The 21,671-nt window shown below is 47.5% G+C and overlaps 1 protein-coding gene and 1 long non-coding RNA gene across 6 annotated transcripts in view; one reads left to right on the forward strand and one right to left on the reverse strand.

Annotated features, from left to right (window-relative positions):
* The window catches only part of LOC118394193 (WW domain-containing transcription regulator protein 1-like), a 79,771-nt gene that overhangs the window by 25,977 nt on the left and 32,123 nt on the right, over positions 1–21,671 (reverse strand). For both annotated transcript variants that reach the window (XM_052465206.1, XM_052465205.1), the window contains exon 2: positions 13,740–13,876. In XM_052465206.1, the coding sequence (XP_052321166.1) occupies positions 13,740–13,876 (137 nt within the window). The remainder of the gene's footprint in view (positions 1–13,739; positions 13,877–21,671) is intronic.
* On the forward strand, positions 6,825–10,144 carry LOC127908137 (uncharacterized). Of its 4 annotated transcripts, XR_008066211.1 has the most exons (7): positions 6,825–7,024; positions 7,072–7,112; positions 7,160–7,200; positions 8,173–8,430; positions 8,519–8,659; positions 9,508–9,695; positions 9,743–10,144. It is a non-coding gene; the product is annotated as an uncharacterized LOC127908137 (long non-coding RNA). The 4 variants fall into 4 exon arrangements; XR_008066208.1 differs by lacking the exon at positions 7,160–7,200; XR_008066210.1 differs by lacking the exon at positions 7,160–7,200 and having other exon boundaries at positions 9,508–9,648.

Consider the following 21,671-nt stretch of genomic DNA (forward strand, 5'->3'; position numbering starts at 1 on the left):
AAACAAAACCTTGCACACCATCACCTCTCTAGGGCCGGGATTGATGATGATAAATCTAGAAACAAGAATCACAACACTGCTCAAGGAGTAGACAGCATGATCTAATCAGTAATCATATGCCTATGAACCAGAATTATACTGTTAGCATCGAGGTGGTGTGCCCTAGCAGGAAGTCCACTGTGTGCAGCTCACCAAGCACTAATAAAAATAACCAGAGCATGTCTACCTCTGCTAAACTTCCCAGAAAAGCAAGACAAAAACATTCAAGCATCCCATAAAAGTGTTAAAAATAGCCGAATGAAATCAATAATTTGCTAGTAACAGATTGACATTCACATTCTGACAATCTCTGAAACTCACTTAGAAAATACCCATGTTTTGTAGTGATTCGTATTTATTTAACTAGGCAAGTTGATGACGGCCTACCCCGGCCAAACCCTCCCCTAACCCAGACGACGCTGGGCCAATTGTGCGCCACCCTATGGAACTCCCGATCACGGCCGGTTTTGACACAGCATGGGAACGAAATCAGGAACGAGCCAAATCGGGAGCCCTTAAAGCACTTATGTTGTTGATGTAAAGAATATTTGTTAGTCCGTGATGTGTAATGACGCAAATAGGTCTGGCTGTACAACCGATTGGCAAACGTATTTCCACATTGAGAAATCATGTGACTAAACTGAATAAAAAGAAGAAGAAACTATGAAACAAAGACAACATTTACATAGATAACTCCGCTCCACCATTACGTGAATCAGATGGCATCAAAAAGCCCACTGATACTGCCAATTACTTGAATAATGTTTTCATTGGCAAGACTTTCGAACTTAGGCATGACATGCCAGCAACAAATACGGACACTACACATCCAAGTATATCTGACCAAATGATGAAAGACAAGCATTAAAACTTTTTTTTTCTCGTAAAGTAAGTGTGGAAGAGGTGCGGGAAAAAAACATTGCGGATGGAAAATTACGAAGGATAATAGCGGACAATATTGCCACATTTTCAATTTGAGCCTTCTAGAAAGTGTGCACCATCAAGCCTGGAGTGAAGCAACAGTTGTTCCCCTACCTGATAAAAGTAACGCCCCCCTTTACTGGCTCAAATAGCCGACAAGATACAATGCTATTTTACAGTAAACAAATTGATAGACTCACCACACTTATAGGATAGTCAACAAGCACAGCACTTTCACAAAAATGACTGATTGGCTGAGAGAAATGTATGATAAAAAGATTGGGGGCTGTTTTGTTAGACTTCAGTGCGGATTTTGACATTATCGATCATAGTCTGCTGCTGGAATAACTTCTGTTATGGCTTTACATCCCCTGTTATAATGTGGATAAAGAGTTACCTGTCTAACAGATAACTAACTTTTTTTAATGGAAGCCTCTCCAACAAAATCCAGGTAGAATCAGGAATTCCACAAGGCAGCTGTCTAGGCCCCTTACTTTTTTCAATCTTTACTAACAACATGCCACTGGCTTTGAGTAAAGGCAGTGTGTCTATGTATGCGGATGACTTAACACTATACACGCCAGTTACTACAGCGTCTGAAATGATAGCAACACTTAAAGAGCTGTAGTTAGTTTCAGAATGGGTGGCAAGGAATACGTTTTGTAATTGGGATAAATTGTTCACTAAAACCTAAACCTCAACTAAATCATGTAATGAATAATGTGGAAATTGAGCAAGTTTGGGAGACTAAACTGTTACGGTCAAAACATATTGATACATCTTAACAGCACTATAAACAAGGCAGGTCCTACAGGCCCTAGTTTCTACCTTCTTAACAGCACTATAAACAAGGCAGGTCCTACAGTCCCTAGTTTCTACCTTCTTAACAGCACTATCAACAAGGCAGGTCCTACAGGCCCTAGTTTCTACCTTAACAACACTATCAACAAGGTAGGTCCTACAGGCCCTGGTTTTGTCGCACCTGGACTACTGTTCAGTCGTGTGGTCAGGCGCCACAAAAAAGGACTTAGGAAAATTGCAATTGGCTCAGAACAGGGCTGTGCGGCTGGCCCTTGGATGTACACAGACGGCCAGGAGAGATTGACTTCATCACTACTTGTATTTGTGAGACGTATTGACATGTTGAATGCACCCATACAAACCCCACAAGACATGCCACAGGAGGTTCCTTCACAGTCCCCAAGTCCAGAACAGACAATGGGGAGGTGCACAGTACTACATACTATATATATTCCACATAAAGTAACTCATGCCAGCAGTAAAATTAGATTAAAAAAAAAATAGAAAATAGACCTTATAGAACAGCGGGGACTGTGAAGCAACACAAACATAGGCACATGCATACAAACACACGACAACATACTCACTACACACACACTAGATCAGTGGTTGTAGAGTACGAGCCTGAAGGCACCCATTTAATATTTTCTGAAATCTGTAATGAATGTATTGTAAAGGTTTTTCAAATGTATAACTGCCTTAATTTAGCTGGACCCCAGGAAGAGTAGCTGCTGCCTTGGCAGGAACTAATGGGGATCCATAATAAACCCCAGGAAGAGTAGCTGCTGCCTTGGCAGGAACTAATGGGGACCCATAATAAACCCCAGGAAGAGTAGCTGCTGCCTTGGCAGGAACTAAATGGGGACCCATAATAAACCCCAGGAAGAGTAGATGCTGCCTTGGCAGGAACTAAATGGGGACCCATAATAAACCCCAGGAAGAGTAGATGCTGCCTTGGCAGGAACTAATGGGGATCCATAATAAACCCCAGGAAGAGTAGCTGCTGCCTTATCAGGAACTAAATGGGGATCCATAATAAACCCCAGGAAGAGTCGCTGCTGCCTTGGCAGGAACTAATGGGGACCCATAATAAACCCCAGGAAGAGTAGCTGCTGCCTTGGCAGGAACTAATGGGGACCCATAATAAACTCCAGGAAGAGTAGCTGCTGCCTTGTCAGGAACTAATGGGGACCCATAATAAACCCCAGGAAGAGTAGCTGCTGCCTTGGCAGGAACTAATGGGGATCCATAATAAACCCCAGGAAGAGTAGCTGCTGCCTTGTCAGGAACTAATGGGGACCCATAATAAACCCCAGGAAGAGTAGCTGCTGCCTTGGCAGGAACTAAATGGGGATCCATAATAAACCCCAGGAAGAGTAGCTGCTGCCTTGGCAGGAACTAAATGGGGATCCATAATAAACCCCAAGAAGGGTAGCTTCTGCCTTGGCAGGAACTAAATGGGGATCCATAATAAACCCCAGGAAGAGTAGCTGCTGCCTTATCAGGAACTAAATGGGGATCCATAATAAACCCCAGGAAGAGTCGCTGCTGCCTTGGCAGGAACTAATGGGGACCCATAATAAACCCCAGGAAGAGTAGCTGCTGCCTTGGCAGGAACTAAATGGGGATCCATAATAAACCCCAGGAAGAGTAGCTGCTGTCTTGTCAGGAACTAATGGGGATCTATAATAAATACAAATTCAGTTGGTGGCACACTAACCAAAAAAACAGTGATATACAGTATGGGATCAAGACCTTTAACTGGAAAGCATAGTCCTGTCTGTTCAAACCCTACAGCAGAGCAGAGCTAACATGTCCATCTGAGGGAGCAGAGAGAAGGGGAGAGGAGATGAGGGGAGAGGAGACGAGGGGAGGGAGAGGGAGAGGGAAGGAGACGAGGGGAGAGGAGAGGAGAAGGGAGAGGAGAGGAGAAGGGGAGAGGGAGAAGGGGAGGGGAAGGGGAAAGGAGAGGGGAAGGGGGGGAGAGGAGAAGGGGAGGGAGGGGGAGGGGAGAAGGGGAGGGGAGAAGGGGAGGGAGAAGGGGAGAGAAGGGGAGGGGAGAGAAGGGAGAGAAGGGGAGGAGAAGGGGAGGGAAGAAGGGAGAAGGGGAGGAGAAGGGGAGGGGAGGAGAGGAGGGAGGAGAGGAGAAGGGGAGAGGAGAGGAGAGGAGAAGGGGAGAGGGAGAGGAGAGGGGGAGAAGGGAGAGGAGAAGGGGAGAAGGGGAGGGAGAGGAGAAGGGGGGAGAGGAGAAGGGAAGGGGAGAGGAGAAGGAAGGGGAGAGGAGAAAGGAGAAGGAGAGGAGGGAGAAGGAGGGGAAAGGAGAAGGGGAGGGGAGAGGAGAAGGGGAGGAGAGAGGAGAAGGGGAGGAGAAAGGAGAAGGGGGAGAGGAGAAGGGGAGAAGGGAGAGGAGAAGGGGAAGAGGAGAGGAGAAGGGGAGAAGGGGAGGGAGAGGAGAAGGGAGGGGAGAGGAGAAAGGAGAAGGGGAGAGGAGAAAGGAGAAGGGAGGGGAAAGGAGAAGGGAAGGGAGAGGAGAAAGGAGAAGGGGAGAGGAGAAAGGAGAAGGAGAGGGGAGAGGAGAAGGGGAGGAGAGAGGAGAAGGGGAGGAGAGAGGAGAAGGGGGAGAAAGGGAGGGAGAGGAGAGGAGAAGGGGAGGGGAGAGGAGAAGGGGAGAGGAGAAGGGGAGGGGGAGGAGAGGAGAAGGGGAGGGGAGAGGAGAAGGGGAGGGAGAGGAGAAAGGAGAAGGGAGAGGAGACGAGGGAGAGGGAGAGAGGGAGAGGAGAGGAGAAGGGGAGAGGAGAGGAGAAGGGGAGGGAGAAGTGGAGAGGAGAGGAGAAGGGGAGGGAAGGGGAGGGGAGAGGAGAAGGGGAGGGGAGAGAAGGGAGGGGAGAGGGGAAGGGGAGAGAAGGGGAGGGGAGAGGGGAAGGGGAGAGAAGGGGAGGGGAGAAGGGGAGGGGAGAAGGGGGGAGAAGGGGGGAGAAGGGGGGAGGGGGAGAGGAGAAGGGGAGGGAGAGGAGAAGGGGAGGGAGAGGAGAAGGGGAAGGGAGGGAGAGGAGAAGGGGAGAAGAGGAGAAGGGGAGGAGGAGAAGGGGAGAAGTGGAGAGGAGAGGAGAAGGGGAGGGGAGAGGAGAAGGAGAGGAGAAGGGGAGGGAGAGGAGAAGGGGAGGGGAGAGGAGAAGGGGAGGGGAGAAGAGAAGGGGAGGGAGAAGGGGGGGGAGAGAAGGGGAGGGGAGAGGAGAAGGAGAGGAGAGGAGAAGGGGAGGGGAGAGGGAAGGGAGGGGAGAGGAGAAGGGGAGAGAAGGGGAGGGAGAGGAGAAGGGGAGAGGAGAGGAGAAGGGGAGAAGGGGAGGGAGAGGAGAAGGGGAGGAGAGGAGAAGGGGAGAGGAGAGGAGAAGGGAGAGGAGAGGAGAAGGGGAGAGGAGAGGAGAAGGGGAGAGGAGAGGAGAAGGGGAGAGGAGAGGAGAAGGGAGGGGAGAGGAGGGGAGGGAGAGGAGAAGGGGAGGGAGAGAGAAGGGGAGGGAGAGGAGAAGGGGAGAGGAGAAGGGGAGAGGAGAAAGGAGAAGGGGAGAGGAGAAAGGAGAAGGGGAGAGGGAAAGGAGAAGGAGGAGAGGAGAAGGGAGGGGAGAGGAGAAGGGAGGGAGAGGAGAAGGGGAGGGAGAGGAGAAGGAGGGGAAAGGAGAAGGGGAGGGGAGAGGAGAAGGGGAGAGGAGGGGAGAGGAGAGGAGAGGAGAAGGGGAGGGGAGGGGAGAGGAGAAGGGGAGGGGAGAAGAACAAAGCAGTGGAAAATAGCCATCAGGACAAGAAAGACAGAGAGAATTCCTCTTCAACAAAGACTGGGGCATTTGCCAGCATTGTCACGCTGGAGAGAGGAGGGGAAAGGGGTGTACAACACACAGAACTGTACAGAGAGGGGGAGGGAGGAAAACCGTGGAGAGAGTAAACAGTTTTGTAATGGTACCCGTAAATGTTTCTCTGCTGTTCGTGTCCAGTTTTCCTTTAGTTATGGGAACCTTCTATATATGTTAGCAAAAACCTCCAGAGAACCCATTTAGCATGTTTTGGGGTTTGAGTTAAGAGAACATACCCTTAATGTCAAACAGAATTGACCAAGAACGTGGTTAAAATGTTCTCAGAATATCCCATATTAAATGTTCTAGATATATATTGGCCTTTTTGCCGTTATATCGGTATGGGACGATAACTCCACCGATAACCAGTGAGGAAGAGAATCTGAGGCTCATTCTCATGTTTCTTTATTGTCACAATATAAGAAATCAACATCTGAACCATATTTCTTGGACAATTACTCTGGGATGACAATTTATGAGAACACTTATGAGTGTAGAAAAAAGTGACACGAATTCCCCCACTGTAAAACAGTACATATCTTGCAGATATATATTTTTAAAAATTGGATCCGGTATTGGACCCAAAATGCCCATATTGGTCGGGTTCTAGTTTCATGGGACGTTGCAAGAATATTCATGTGTCCAGTTTTCTGAAGTTTAGGGCAATATTCCATCAACGACACGCCAAACATGTTAAATAAAGGGTCAATAAAATGTTTACAAATCCCATGTTCTAGAATAATAATATATGCCATTAATGGTCATGTGTGCATACATTCTACGTGGGTGGTCCCGGAATCGGGAAAGCGCCAGCTCTACAACTGAGCTACAGAAGGAAATGTTCTCAGTAAAATTTAGACACGTTTCATGGGAAAGTTGCAAGAAGTTTAAAGTTTCTATGTAAGATTAGTGTGCTGTGATGGAATATTTTTTTTAATTTAACCAGGTAGGCTAGTTGAGATCAAGTTCTCATTTACAACTGCAACCTGGCCAAGATAAAGTAAAGCAGTGCGACACAAACAACACAGAGTTACACATGGAATAAACAAACATACAGGTCAATAACACAATAGAGAGATATATATACATACAGTGTGTGGAAATGAGGATAAGGGAGGTAAGGCAATAAATAGACCATAGTGGCAAAATAATTACAATTTTGCAAATCAAATGAAATTTTATTTATATAGCCCTTCGTACATCATCTGATGTCTCAAAGTGCTGTACAGAAACCCAGCCTAAAATCCCAAACAGCACGGTGGCTAGGAAAACTCCCTAGAAAGGCCTAAACCTAGGAAGGGGGTAGTTTGGCGAGCCAATGCTAACTAGCATTGACTGGAAGCCTACAGGAACAGATACAACAATTGTTAGGTGGGGAGAGTGAGAGAGCGAGAGATAGAATGAACATTTGTTGTTAGGTGGGGAGAGTGAGAGAGCGAGCGATAGAATTAACATTTGTTGTTAGGTGGGGAGAGTGCGAGCGATAGAATTAACATTTGTTGTTAGGTGGGGAGAGGGAGAGAGCGAGCGATAGAATTAACATTTGTTGTTAGGTGGGGAGAGAGCGAGCGATAGAATTAACATTTGTTGTTAGGTGGGGAGAGGGAGAGAGCGAGCGATAGAATTAACATTTGTTGTTAGGTGGGGAGAGGGAGAGGGCGAGCGATAGAATTAACATTTGTTGTTAGGTGGGGAGAGGGAGAGAGCGAGCGATAGAATTAACATTTGTTGTTAGGTGGGGAGAGGGAGAGAGCGAGCGATAGAATTAACATTTGTTGTTAGGTGGGGAGAGGGAGAGAGCGAGCGATAGAATTAACATTTGTTGTTAGGTGGGGAGAGTGAGAGAGCGAGCATTTGTTGTTAGGTGGGGAAGAGCGAACATTTGTTGTTAGGTGGGGAGAGGGAGAGAGCGAGAGATAGAATGAACATTTGTTGTTAGGTGGGGAGAGAGCGAGAGATAGAATTAACATTTGTTGTTAGGTGGGGAGAGGGAGAGAGCGAGCGATAGAATGAACATTTGTTGTTAGGTGGGGAGAGAGCGAGAGATAGAATTAACATTTGTTGTTAGGTGGGGAGAGGGAGAGAGCGAGTTAGGTGGGGAGAGAGCGATAGAATGAACATTTGTTGTTAGGTGGGGAGAGGGAGAGAGCGAGCGATAGAATGAACATTTGTTGTTAGGTGGGGAGAGAGAGCGAGCGATAGAATTAACATTTGTTGTTAGGTGGGGAGAGGGAGAGAGCGAGCGATAGAATTAACATTTGTTGTTAGGTGGGTAGAGGGAGAGAGCGAGAGATGGGGTTAGGTGGGGAGAGAGAGAGCGAGCGATAGAATTAACATTTGTTGTTAGGTGGGGAGAGGGAGAGAGCGAGCGATAGAATTAACATTTGTTGTTAGGTGGGTAGAGGGAGAGAGCGAGCGATAGAATTAACATTTGTTGTTAGGTGGGGAGAGAGCGAGAGATAGAATGAACATTTGTTGTTAGGTAGGGAGAGAGAGAGCGAGCGATAGAATTAACATTTGTTGTTAGGTGGGGAGAGTGAGCGATAGAATTAACATTTGTTGTTAGGTGGGGAGAGAGCGAGCGATAGAATTAACATTTGTTGTTAGGTGGGGAGAGAGCGAGCGATAGAATTAACATTTGTTGTTAGGTGGGGAGAGAGCGAGCGATAGAATTAACATTTGTTGTTAGGTGGGGAGAGAGCGAGCGATAGAATTAACATTTGTTGTTAGGTGGGGAGAGGGAGAGAGCGAGCGATAGAATTAACATTTGTTGTTAGGTGGGGAGAGGGAGAGAGCGAGCGATAGAATTAACATTTGTTGTTAGGTGGGGGGAGAGAGCGAGCGATAGAATTAACATTTGTTGTTAGGTGGGGAGAGGGAGAGCGAGCGATAGAATTAACATTTGTTGTTAGGTGGGGAGAGGGAGAGAGCGAGCGATAGAATTAACATTTGTTGTTAGGTGGGGAGAGGGAGAGAGCGAGCGATAGAATTAACATTTGTTGTTAGGTGGGGAGAGGGAGAGAGCGAGCGATAGAATTAACATTTGTTGTTAGGTGGGGAGAGGGAGAGAATTAACATTTGTTGTTAGGTGGGGAGAGCGATAGAATTAACATTTGTTGTTAGGTGGGGAGAGGGATAGAATTAACATTTGTTGTTAGGTGGGGAGAGAGAGAGAGCGATAGAATTAACATTTGTTGTTAGGTGGGGAGAGGGAGAGAGCGAGCGATAGAATTAACATTTGTTGTTAGGTGGGGAGAGGGAGAGAGCGAGAGATAGAATGTAACATTTGTTGTTAGGTAACATTTGTTGTTAGGTGGGGAGAGGGAGAGAGCGAGCGATAGAATGAACATTTGTTGTTAGGTGGGGAGAGAGTAGAGTTGTTAGGTGGGGAGCGAGCGATAGAATGAACATTTGTTGTTAGGTGGGGAGAGGGAGAGAGCGAGAGATAGAATTAACATTTGTTGTTAGGTGGGGAGATAGAATTAACATTTGTTGTTAGGTGGGGAGAGGGAGAGAGCGAGCGATAGAATTAACATTTGTTGTTAGGTGGGGAGAGGGAGAGAGCGAGAGATAGAATTAACATTTGTTGTTAGGTAGGGAGAGAGAGAGCGAGCGATAGAATTAACATTTGTTGTTAGGTGGGGAGAGTGAGCGAGCGATAGAATTAACATTTGTTGTTAGGTGGGGAGAGAGAGCGAGCGATAGAATTAACATTTGTTGTTAGGTGGGGAGAGGGAGAGAGCGAGCGATAGAATTAACATTTGTTGTTAGGTGGAGGAGAGAGCGAGCGATAGAATTAACATTTGTTGTTAGGTGGGGAGAGAGCGAGCGATAGAATTAACATTTGTTGTTAGGTGGGGAGAGGGAGAGAGCGAGCGATATAATTAACATTTGTTGTTAGGTGGGGAGAGGGAGAGAGCGAGCGATAGAATTAACATTTGTTGTTAGGTGGGGAGAGGGAGAGAGCGAGCGATAGAATTAACATTTGTTGTTAGGTGGGGAGAGGGAGAGAGCGAGCGATAGAATTAACATTTGTTGTTAGGTGGGGAGAGGGAGAGAGCGAGCGATAGAATTAACATTTGTTGTTAGGTGGGGAGAGAGAGAGAGCGAGAGATAGAATTAACATTTGTTGTTAGGTGGGGAGAGGGAGAGAGCGAGCGATAGAATTAACATTTGTTGTTAGGTGGGGAGAGGGAGAGAGCGAGCGATAGAATGAACATTTGAGTTGGACATTGAAAGAACAGCACTGGCACCTGTGAATCAGTCACCAACATTCATATCAAATACAGATTTTATAATTGGGTTGTGCCGTGGCGGAGATCTTTGTGGGCTATACTCAGCCTTGTCTCAGGATGGTAAGTTGGTGGTTGAAGATATCCCTCTAGTGGTGTCGGGGCTGTGCTTTGGCAAAGTGGGTGGGGTTATATCCTTCCTGTTTGGCCCTGTCCGGGGGTGTCCTCGGATGGGGCCACAGTGTCTCCTGACCCCTCCTGTCTCAGCCTCCAGTATTTATGCTGCAGTAGTTTATGTGTCGGGGGGATAGGGTCAGTTTGTTATATCTGGAGTACTTCTCCTGTCCTATTCGGTGTCCTGTGTGAATCTAAGTGTGCGTTCTCTAATTCTCTCCTTCTCTCTTTCTTTCTCTCTCTCGGCTGACCTGAGCCCTAGGACCATGCCCCAGGACTACCTGACATGATGACTCCTTGCTGTCCCCAGTCCACCTGGCCATGCTGCTGCTCCAGTTTCAACTGTTCTGCCTTACTATTATTCGACCATGCTGGTCATTTATGAACATTTGAACATCTTGGCCATGTTCTGTTATAATCTCCACCCGGCACAGCCAGAAGAGGACTGGCCACCCCACATATGCTCTCTCTAATTCTCTCTTTCTTTCTCTCTCTCGGAGGACCTGAGCCCTAGGACCGTGCCCCAGGACTACCTGACATGATGACTCCTTGCTGTCCCCAGTCCACCTGACTGTGCTGCTGCTCCAGTTTCAACTGTTCTGCCTTATTATTATTCCACCATGCTGGTCATTTATGAACATTTGAACATCTTGGCCATGTTCTGTTATAATCTCCACCCGGCACAGCCAGAAGAGGACTGGCCACCCCACATAGCCTGGTTCCTCTCTAGGTTTCTTCCTAGGTTTTGGCCTTTCTAGGGAGTTTTTCCTAGCCACCGTGCTTCTACACCTGCATTGCTTGCTGTTTGGGGTTTTAGGCTGGGTTTCTGTACAGCACTTTGAGATATCAGCTGATGTACAAAGGGTTATATAAATACATTTGATTTGATTTGATGTGAAAACTTTCCATGGAAGATTGACAGAAACGTGTGTGTGTGTGAGCAGATCTCCTGTTTCTGAAGTGAGGCACCTTGATGTACCAGTACACTCCCTGGACAGGACGTCTATCGTAGGGTCTTACCCCCTCAATCTCTCTCGTTAATGCAGAGATGCATCAGGTCCCATTTTCACAGTCTTTAGTACGACTCAGCCGGGGATCAAACTTCTAACTTTCTAATCTTGGGGCAGACACTAACCACAACCCCACGGAGTAGACAGGAGAAAAACATCCCAGTGGCGTTTGAACAAGTAGAGTGGGCGGTGTACAGACAATTATTCAGGATGAGAAACTCTATTCATACACATACACCCAGCCACACACCTCTCTGTCCCAGCCACCCCCGTCTGTGCCACCCCAACACACCCATCTTTACCAGCCTCCCCTCCCCCTCTGTCCCAGCCAGCCACACCTCCCCCTCTGTCCCAGCCAGCCACACCTCCCCCCTCTGTCCCAGCCAGCCTCCCCTCCCCCCTCTGTCCCAGCCAGCCTCCCCTCCCCCCTCTGTCCCAGCCAGCCTCCCCTCCCCCCTCTGTCCCAGCCAGCCTCCCCTCCCCCCTCTGTCCCAGCCAGCCTCCCCTCCCCCCTCTGTCCCAGCCAGCCTCCCCCCCCCAGCCAGCTCCCCCTCTGTCCCAGCCAGCCTCCCCCCCCTCTGTCCCAGCCAGCCTCCCCTCCCCCCTCTGTCCCAGCCAGCCTCCCCTCCCCTCGCTGTCCCAGCCAGCCTCCCCTCCCCTCGCTGTCCCAGCCAGCCTCCCCTCCCCTCGCTGTCCCAGCCAGCCTCCCCTCCCCTCGCTGTCCCAGCCAGCCTCCCCTCCCCTCGCTGTCCCAGCCAGCCTCCCCTCCCCTCGCTGTCCCAGCCAGCCTCCCCCCCCTCGCTGTCCCAGCCACCCTCCCCCTCCCCTCCAGCCCCCTGTCCCAGCCACCCTCCCCTCCCTGGTCCCAGCCAGCCAACCCCCTCTATGTCCTAGCCAGCCCCCTCTGTCCAAGCCAGTCCCAGCCACCCCCCCCCCTCTGTCCCAGCCAGCCCCCCCCCCTCTGTCCCAGCCAGCCCCCCCCCCTCTGTCCCACCCCCTCTGTCCCAGCCAGCCTCCCCCCCCCCAGCCACCCTCTGTCCCAGCCAGCCCCCCATCTGTTCCCCCCTCTGTCCCAGCCAGCCCCCCTGTCCCAGCCAGCCCCCCTCTGTCCCAGCCAGCCCTCCACTCTGTCCCAGCCAGCCCCCTCCACTCTGTCCCCCAGTCAGCCACCCCTCTGTCCCAGCCAGCCCCCCTCCCCTCTGTCCCAGCCCCCTCCCCTGTCCCCCAGTCAGCCACCCCTCTGTCCCAGCCACCCCCTCCCCTCTGTCCCCCAGTCAGCCACCCCTCTGTCCCAGCCAGCCCCCCCCTCTGTCCCAGCCCCCCCCCTGTCCCAGCCAGCCCCCCTCTGTCCCAGCCAGCCCCCCACTGTCCCAGCCAGCCCCCTCCACTCTGTCCCAGCCAGCCCCCTCCACTCTGTCCCCCAGTCAGCCACCCCTCTGTCCCAGCCAGCCCCCTCCCCTCTGTCCCAGCCCCCCCTCCCCAGCCCCCTCTGTCCCAGTCAGCCACCCCTCTGTCCTAAATTCCTTCACAAGTCTTTCACTTGTTTGTCTCTCTTTATGTTCTCCCCCTCCTCTCCACTGCCCCACTCCACCCATCACTCTCCAGCTGTAAACACACCTAAAATGGCCAAAGGCACACACACACACACACAGTAGTGGGCGGCAAAGAAGGAGGATTAGGCGAGTGACCGAGAGGTTTGCTGGATCAAATCCCTGAGCTGACAAGGTAAAAATCTGTCATTCTGCCCCTGAGTAAGGCAGTTAACCCACTGCATTCAGTTGTACAACAGACAGAGACACAGTCAAACCTCACAACACAATATCAACAAAGAGTTGTTCTTCCTGGCATGTTGTCTGTAGAACAAATAACAAAGCACGAGGCCTTCCTGGAGTTGTGTTTGACACCCCTGCTTTAGAGAGGTGCCCATTGGCCTGCCCCTCTAGAGAGCGGTGCCCATTGGCCTGCCCCTTTAGAGAGCGGTGCCCATTGGCCTGCCCCTTTAGAGAGCGGTGCCCATTGGCCTGCCCCTTTAGAGAGCGGTGCCCATTGGCCTGTCTCCAGCAGTGGAGTGGCAGAGGGGTTGATGTTCTGCAGGCTGAGTCAAGGTGGCTGTCAGATTGCTTAGCTGGGTCTATTATAGGTGTTAGCGAGGCTAACGCGGATGAGAATACCCAGTCAATGCTACGCTATCGCTAATGTGAATTAGATTAACCTGTCAATGTGAATCTGTGTTATGAAGGAGCAGTCAGGCTCTGTCAGACTAAGTGGAGCATAAAGGGGTGAGGAGAGCTTCCTTATCTCTCCACCTTCAACACAACAACATGCATCTCTCTGGCAACAGGCTTCTGGTTGGTTCACACACACTCAACCAGGCTTTGGCGTTATCATGGTAGCTGGTAAGGACTGTGTGTGTTATTGTGGTAGTCCCCAGGGTGAAAGATATCATTGGTGTGAGTGATAATAGTCAAGGACTGTGGCGATATGTTAACACTGACGTGTCAGGAGTGGTTGGGTAGGATACTCACAGTTGTTAGGTCGGTATACACACACACACACACACACACACACACACATACACATACACATACATACATACATACATACATACATACATACATACATACATACATATATATATATATGAGTGAGTGAGACAGAGAGAGAGAGAGACAGAGAGAGACACAGAAAGAGACACACAGAGAGCTTGTGTGACTCACCAAGGTTGGGCTGAGACAGGGCCATGTTGCGTTGCTGTGGGCTGGCAGAGGGTGGGGGGGCGTGGAGACTCATCTGGTTCATGGCTGTCGTCATGGTCTTCCGAGGGTCGTGCCAAGTGGTGATCTTCTCCACGTGACTATGGAGCGAGAGAGAGAGAGGACATCAGGGGGAAAACAAAACCAAGTTACTACAGATCAGAGAGCTTTCTCTCCCTCTTTCCCATTGATATTTTAACTCCAGTATTGATTTTTCTAGATAGCGTGAGCTAGAGCTATCAGCACTTATTTCCATGACGGATCAAAACTCATTTTCTCGTAGCTCTCGTCTCAATATGTTTGTAACATCAAAATGGCAATAAAATAGAAGTGTTGAATCACAAATACATATAGAAAATCCCGAGAATCACAAAATACATAGCACATCGGCGCCTACGCATCATGATAACATCGTATGGTGAGGTCCCTTGGCAATCCCCGGCCCTAGTTACTACCATCACTCGGATTATAATATTAGACTAAGGAGAGGCTGCAGCAGGTTCATATGAATGATGCTTTTGTGCAATATCTCATCAGCTAAAGTAATAGCAAATAAGTAACTTGAGAAGTTTCAGTTGGAATGCCATGCTAAGAGAGTACACCTAGAGCCTTTAAACACAGGTACACCTAGAGCCTTTAAAAAAGGGGTACAACTAGAGCCTTTAAAAACAGGTACAACTAGAGCCTTTAAAAACAGGTACAACTAGAGCCTTTAAAAACAGGTACAACTAGAGCCTTTAAAAACAGGTACACCTAGAGCCTTTAAAAACAGGTACACCTAGAGCCTTTAAAAACAGGTACACCTAGAGCCTTTAAAAACAGGTACACCTAGAGCCTTTAAAAACAGGTACACCTAGAGCCTTTAAAAACAGGTACACCTAGAGCCTTTAAAAACAGGTACACCTAGAGCCTTTAAAAACAGGTACACCTAGAGCCTTTAAAAACAGGTACACCTAGAGCCTTTAAAAACAGGTACACCTAGAGCCTTTAAAAACAGGTACAACTAGAGCCTTTAAAAACAGGGGTACAACTAGAGCCTTTAAAAACAGGTACAACTAGAGCCTTTAAAAACAGGTACAACTAGAGCCTTTAAAAACAGGTACACCTAGAGCCTTTAAAAACAGGTACACCTAGAGCCTTTAAAAACAGGTACACCTAGAGCCTTTAAAAACAGGTACACCTAGAGCCTTTAAAAACAGGTACACCTAGAGCCTTTAAAAACAGGTACACCTAGAGCCTTTAAAAACAGGTACACCTAGAGCCTTTAAAAACAGGTACACCTAGAGCCTTTAAAAACAGGTACACCTAGAGCCTTTAAAAACAGGTACACCTAGAGCCTTTAAAAACAGGTACACCTAGAGCCTTTAAAAACAGGTACACCTAGAGCCTTTAAAAACAGGTACACCTAGAGCCTTTAAAAACAGGTACACCTAGAGCCTTTAAAAACAGGTACACCTAGAGCCTTTAAAAACAGGTACACCTAGAGCCTTTAAAAACAGGTACACCTAGAGCCTTTAAAAACAGGTACACCTAGAGCCTTTAAAAACAGGTACACCTAGAGCCTTTAAAAACAGGTACAACTAGAGCCTTTAAAAACAGGTACACCTAGAGCCTTTAAAAACAGGTACACCTAGAGCCTTTAAAAACAGGTACACCTAGAGCCTTTAAAAACAGGTACAACTAGAGCCTTTAAAAACAGGTACAACTAGAGCCTTTAAAAACAGGTACACCTAGAGCCTTTAAAAACAGGTACACCTAGAGCCTTTAAAAACAGGTACAACTAGAGCCTTTAAAAACAGGTACACCTAGAGCCTTTAAAAACAGGTACAACTAGAGCCTTTAAAAAAGGGGTAGAACTAGAGCCTTTTAAAACAGTTAAAGACTTGCCCCCCCCACCCCCCCTCAAACAGCTCTAGAAGGTTGGCAACATGTTTCTGGTGTAATTGTGTGTTGTTGTATCATAGCTAGGCTTTTATCTTAATGAGTACGTTTACATGCACACTAATCATTCAATATTAAAACTGATTATGGCAGAAGGCAGAGTATGGCATGAGTCATGTAAAACACTCTGCTCATCTTAAAAATTGTCATAAAGGTCATAATCGAAGGCCAATTAAAAACAACTGGTTTTCTGAGAAACCTTTCGAATTGTTAGGACATGTAAACTGCTTTCAAAATCTAAAAACAAAATACATTTAAAAATAAAATATATATATATATTTTTTTAAATAATTTTTTTTAAATTAAATCGCCATTCCTATTGTGTATTTACACTTGTACATGTGACAGCACAGGTTAATGAAGCGTCCCTCTAATGCACGAGCGAAGTGATGGAGAAAAATAAATAAATAACTGAAAGTACACATCTGATAGTTTTCATAAACTATACGCACATCTGAAGTCTGATTTTGATTGGCGATTTTCTGCGTTAATCAAAAGTCCCACCAGTAGTCTGACTCCAGATGTGTCCCATGTAAACCGGGATTATTGGGGAAATCATTCTTCTCGAAAAGCATGTCAACGTTTTAAAACAAACTATGTACATGTGTGTGACCTGACAATCCACAGTAAATCTCATTACTGTGTGCCTTGTAACCGTGCTCAATGTTCAAGACCAACCAGTTCCCTTAAACAGTTATATCTACGTATCCATCAAGGCTGCTGCCAGCTCAGTGCGTGGGATGGGAAACTAGTTTGTTTACAATACAAAGTCCAGGAAGGAGTCTTGACAGTGTGGAAGGGAGAGGAGAAGTGAGTCAGAGGGTTGTGGGTAGGGCACAAAGGGATTCTCTTTCTCTCCCTCTTAACACACACAAAGGGATTCCCACACTATGCATGCTGTGACTCACTGGGGGTGCACAACTCCTATCCCACAGCAGGGATACTCGTTTCTGATTGGCTTGAAGGGCGCCCATCAATTTTGGTTATTTTTTATTTTTGGTTTAGTTATAAACATATTTGGTAATCTGGCTAGCTACTTCAGTAGATGTTAAATGATAACTTGTGGCGCTACGCGACCTCTGTAAAATAATGCAACTCTGAGGAAAGTTGTTTTCCATACCCTCTTGTTGATTATCCCTTACATATACAGCCATACATGCCCCCAAAAAATAAACATTGGCATTTTACATGTCAAACCGAATTGCAGTGTACTTAGATACAATCAAGAGAATATATATATATTTTTTTTAATGTTGTTTACAATGGGCACTAGATAGTCAGTGAGTGGCACAGCGCGGGGCACGCGCCTCCAGATTGAGTCAGAGTGTGAGGGCACAAAGGGCTTCTTTCCCAAACCATGTTGTGACTCACAGATGCACTCTGGGAAGGTAAAACCCTGTTACTCTGTGCTGTAACCCAGGCAGGAAGACTCCACTGTGGGGGTTAGTCATCGGACACCACAGGGCTCAAAAAAAAAGAGAAAAAAACCAGAGCTGAGATGTAGATTCCAGGACAGACTGGAGATAAACTGTTGAGTCAGTACGACTGTGGTTACTCATCAACAAAACAGTGGTCAAAAGCTAATGAAGGAAACACCCACAGACCCCTTATACTCCCCAAAAGTGAATAATAAACCTCAGCCACTCCAGCTGAATACAGAGGAGACAGAGGCTAAACACTGAACACGGTAGTAGTACCAGACCCCAATCTGGGACATCTGAAAAGAAGGCTGCAGCTCCAAGAAACCACTATTCTCTGAGTGAGTGAGTGAGTGAGTGAGTGAGTGAGTGAGTGAGTGAGTGAGTGAGTGAGTGAGTGAGTGAGTGAGTGAGTGGCCATGTGCGTGAGACTACAGAGGAAAGGCTGATTGATGTTGTTAAGACGCAAGGAGTGTCGCTCCTCAGACGTACGAAAGGCCTGTGGGAGAGTTGGATGAAGTCGCACATAGACACTGACCGCAGGTCATTTTGTGTTTTCCTTTAATAATTTGGAGAGGGTAAGCAGATCCTAGAACTGTGCCTGGGGTGGGAGTTGCCTGTGGACGTCAGAGCACAACAGGGCCTCGGGCTGTTGGTGGGGCAGCTGTCCTACAGCTGTGGGGAGGGGATGACTGTCCTCAGGAATATCTCCTCACCTCTAAAACGGCAGTGGATTAGCTCTCTTTTCCTTTCAAAGCGAGAAAGCAGCTGATCCTGTCCTCGTGCCAAGTTGAAACTGAAGACCCTGGGTTACGGCCATGACCAGGATGGCACAGTGTCAGAATCAGACGGTGTGTTTCCATGGACTGCGGAAAACACATGAGCAGGGGCCTGAAGGCCTGAGGTTCTGGGTGGGTCTGAGGGGCTTCACGTGGTGGTGTTTGGGAAAGAGCAGCACATTGTTTAGAGGGAACGGGAACAATGGCTGAAGCAATGGAACAGGGCAGCCTGCAGGCTGAAACAACAGTCCCCCTCAGTGGCTCACTCAGCACACAGACCAGGGTTTCCGTTAGCAGGTAATAGCAATTTTTTGGGCCAATGTTTTTATTTTTTAGAAAAGCCGATAAATAAAATTGTCCACCGGCCAATCGTCTGGGATAATTAAGCTTATTAATTAAGAATTTCTTTGCTATTACCTGCTAACGGAAACCCTGGTATGTGTGCTGAGTGAGCCACTCAACTAAATTAACTAAATTATTTAAAAATATATATTTTATTTTTAAATGTATTTTAAATGTATTTTGTTTTTAGATTTTGAAAGCAGTTTACATGTCCTAACAATTCGAAAGGTTTCTCAGAAAACCAGTTGTTTTTAATTGGCCTTCGATTATGACGATATTAAGATGAGCAGAGTGTTTTACATGACTCATGCCATACTCGGCCTTCTGCCATAATCAATATATATATATATATATATATATATATATATATATATATATATATATATATATATATATATATATATATATATATATATATATTTATTTAAATGGTTTGAAACCTGAACATTTTACTACATATGAAGCATGTCTTACCTTGCTTCAAAGTAGCCTAGGCAACATCACACCATATCCATGGAGGCGATCATTTTAGACATGTGCAGTCTCTCCATTGAAACCAGTAGCCTATTTCTCTCGTATTCTATTGGTTTTCAAAATCACCTTTTTTTTCCCTCTCCTCCGTTGTCCAGTAAGTCAAAGGCACAATCCTAGTCGTATTTGCAACCCATCCTAGTTGTTGCATCTTTGAATCTCCTCTTTTTCTAAAAACAGACAGGAAACCGTTCACATGAACGATGCACTTTTGACATGTTTTCCCTCTAATTGCAGTATGGACTAAGCAGTCGCATGTAGCCTACCGCCTTGTGCACATTGCTGTGCTTCTGTGGAGAAAATAAATAGTTTATCAACGTTTTAAGCTAAATGTTCTGATTCGTTGCATCAGACTCATTGACTTTTAAATGTTTTATGTAGCCTAGGCCTACCAGTTGTATGAATTTGAGGATGTACCATCTCAAAACTGTCCCAGAGCCTGTTTGGAAAAGGCTGACCAATAGTAAGCTTTTCTACACCGGGGTATAGTAGACTGACACGAGCAGTGGTTCGCGCTTTCAGTTTCACGCAAATGCTGCCATCAATCCACGGTTTCTGGTTTGGGAATGTTTTAATCGTTGCTATGGGAACGACATCTTGAACGTTCTAATGCGTTAAACAGCTCGTGATGTTCGTTACACGCCTCGTTGTCTGGTAGAAAATATACGGCTTTTCTAACATCTTCATAAAGTGTGCGTCAGATTTTATATTATTTTATCTTATTTATTTTTAATTTGACCCCCTTTTTTCTCCCCAATTTCGTGGTATCCAATTGTTTAATAGCTACTATCTTGTCTCATCGCTATAACTCCCGTACGGGCTCGGGAGAGACGAAGGTTGGAAGTCCTCCGATACACAACCCAGCGCACATCCGACCCGGAAGCCAGCCGCACCAATATGTCGGAGGAAACACCGTGCACCTGGCAACCTTGGTTAGCGTGCACTGAGCCCAGCCCACCACAGGCGATGAGACAAGGATATCCCTACCGGCCAAACCCTCCCTAACGTGGACAGAACATACAACATAGGCCAATTGTGCATCGCCCCACGGACCTCCCGGTCACGACAGAGCCTGGGCACGAACCCAGAGTCTCTGGTGGCACAGCTGGCGCTGCAGTACAGCGCCCTTAACCACTGCGCCACCCGGGACGCCCATGCGCGTCAGATTCTTCTAAGAACACCACACTCGTTGTATGTTCTGTTAAGATGAATTACCATAATCTAAAATGTGATTTCTGTCATTGTGAGAAACCGTGGGTGGACGCCCTAATCAGGTCTCACACCCATTCCTTAAAATGTCCTGTAAATTAATACCCTGCCGGTCAAAAAATGTCCAGCATCACATCTTCCCTACGGAAACCCTGACACACAGTCTCCATCACAACTCAAAAATGTCACAGGACTTCAGCATAAACAGTCTCTTGGATAACCTGCTTTATCTCTCCCTCTCTATCTAACCCCCCTCTCTCTCTCCCCCTGCTCTCGCTACTACCCACCCCACCCCCCCCCCGCTCTCTCCTCTACATGTTTACACCAGCACTCCCCAGACGTTCAGAACCTTGTGTGTACACAGTCCACTGACGGTCTGATCTACAGAGGCACATTACAACACACTACTAAGATGGTGACTATCCTTCCCATTAATTTCCTCTGTATCCGCTGCTAAATCCCATTTCTAAATCACTCTTTGCCGCCGCCTCCTCCCTCCTTTAATCCTTCACTTCCTCCCCCCCCCCCCCTCCCTCCCTCCCTCTCCACGGACGACTTTGTCAACCACTTTGAAAAGACAACATCCTCTCCTTATTCACTCAGCCTATTGAGTCCACTGGTCCCAATCACCCAGAACTACCCTACGCCTTGATCTCCTTCTCCCCTCTGTCTCGTGTGACTAATGATGTCCGGCCGCTCCATCCCATCTAGGGTAACATCATTTTGACAATACCGATACAAGGTTTAGTTATCACAATACTCGATACCATCATGATACTAGATAGCAAAACAATACCACGACAAAACAGACGGCATATTTAGCCGAAGTCACAGAGAGGTCCTTGATCCAGACACACTTAGCTACTGTTCTGTTCATTCGTTAGGTATCTTTTGAGTTCAATATCATTACATTTTAATTGTTTTATGGCAACATTTTTCAGAGACCACCGTGTACTCACGAATGAATCAATTATACAATCACATTTGACTTTGTTTTTAACACATAATAGTAATAATTCTCTACAACATCCGCAGAGTACGACCCTGCCTCACACAGGAAGCGGCGCAGGTCCTAATCCAGGCACTTGTCATCTCCCGTCTGGATTACTGCAACTCGCTGTTGGCTGGGCTCCCTGCCTGTGCCATTAAACCCCTACAACTCATCCAGAACGCCGCAGCCCGTCTGGTGTTCAACCTTCCCAAGTTCTCTCACGTCACCCCGCTCCTCCGCTCTCCACTGGCTTCCAGTTGAAGCTCGCATCCGCTACAAGACCATGGTGCTTGCCTACGGAGCTGTGAGGGGAACGGCACCTCAGTACCTCCAGGCTCTGATCAGGCCCTACACCCAAACAAGGGCACTGCGTTCATCCACCTCTGGCCTGCTCGCCTCCCTACCACTGAGGAAGTACAGTTCCCGCTCAGCCCAGTCAAAACTGTTCGCTGCTCTGGCCCCCAATGGTGGAACAAACTCCCTCACGACGCCAGGACAGCGGAGTCAATCACCACCTTCCGGAGACACCTGAAACCCCACCTCTTTAAGGAATACCTAGGATAGGATAAAGTAATCCTTCTCACCCCCTCCCCCCCCTTAAAAGATTTAGATGCACTATTGTAAAGTGGCTGTTCCACTGGATGTCATAAGGTGAATGCACCAATTTGTAAGTCGCTCTGGATAA

This window comes from Oncorhynchus keta, chromosome 1, assembly GCF_023373465.1.
Source record: "Oncorhynchus keta strain PuntledgeMale-10-30-2019 chromosome 1, Oket_V2, whole genome shotgun sequence".
NCBI lineage: Eukaryota > Metazoa > Chordata > Actinopteri > Salmoniformes > Salmonidae > Oncorhynchus > Oncorhynchus keta.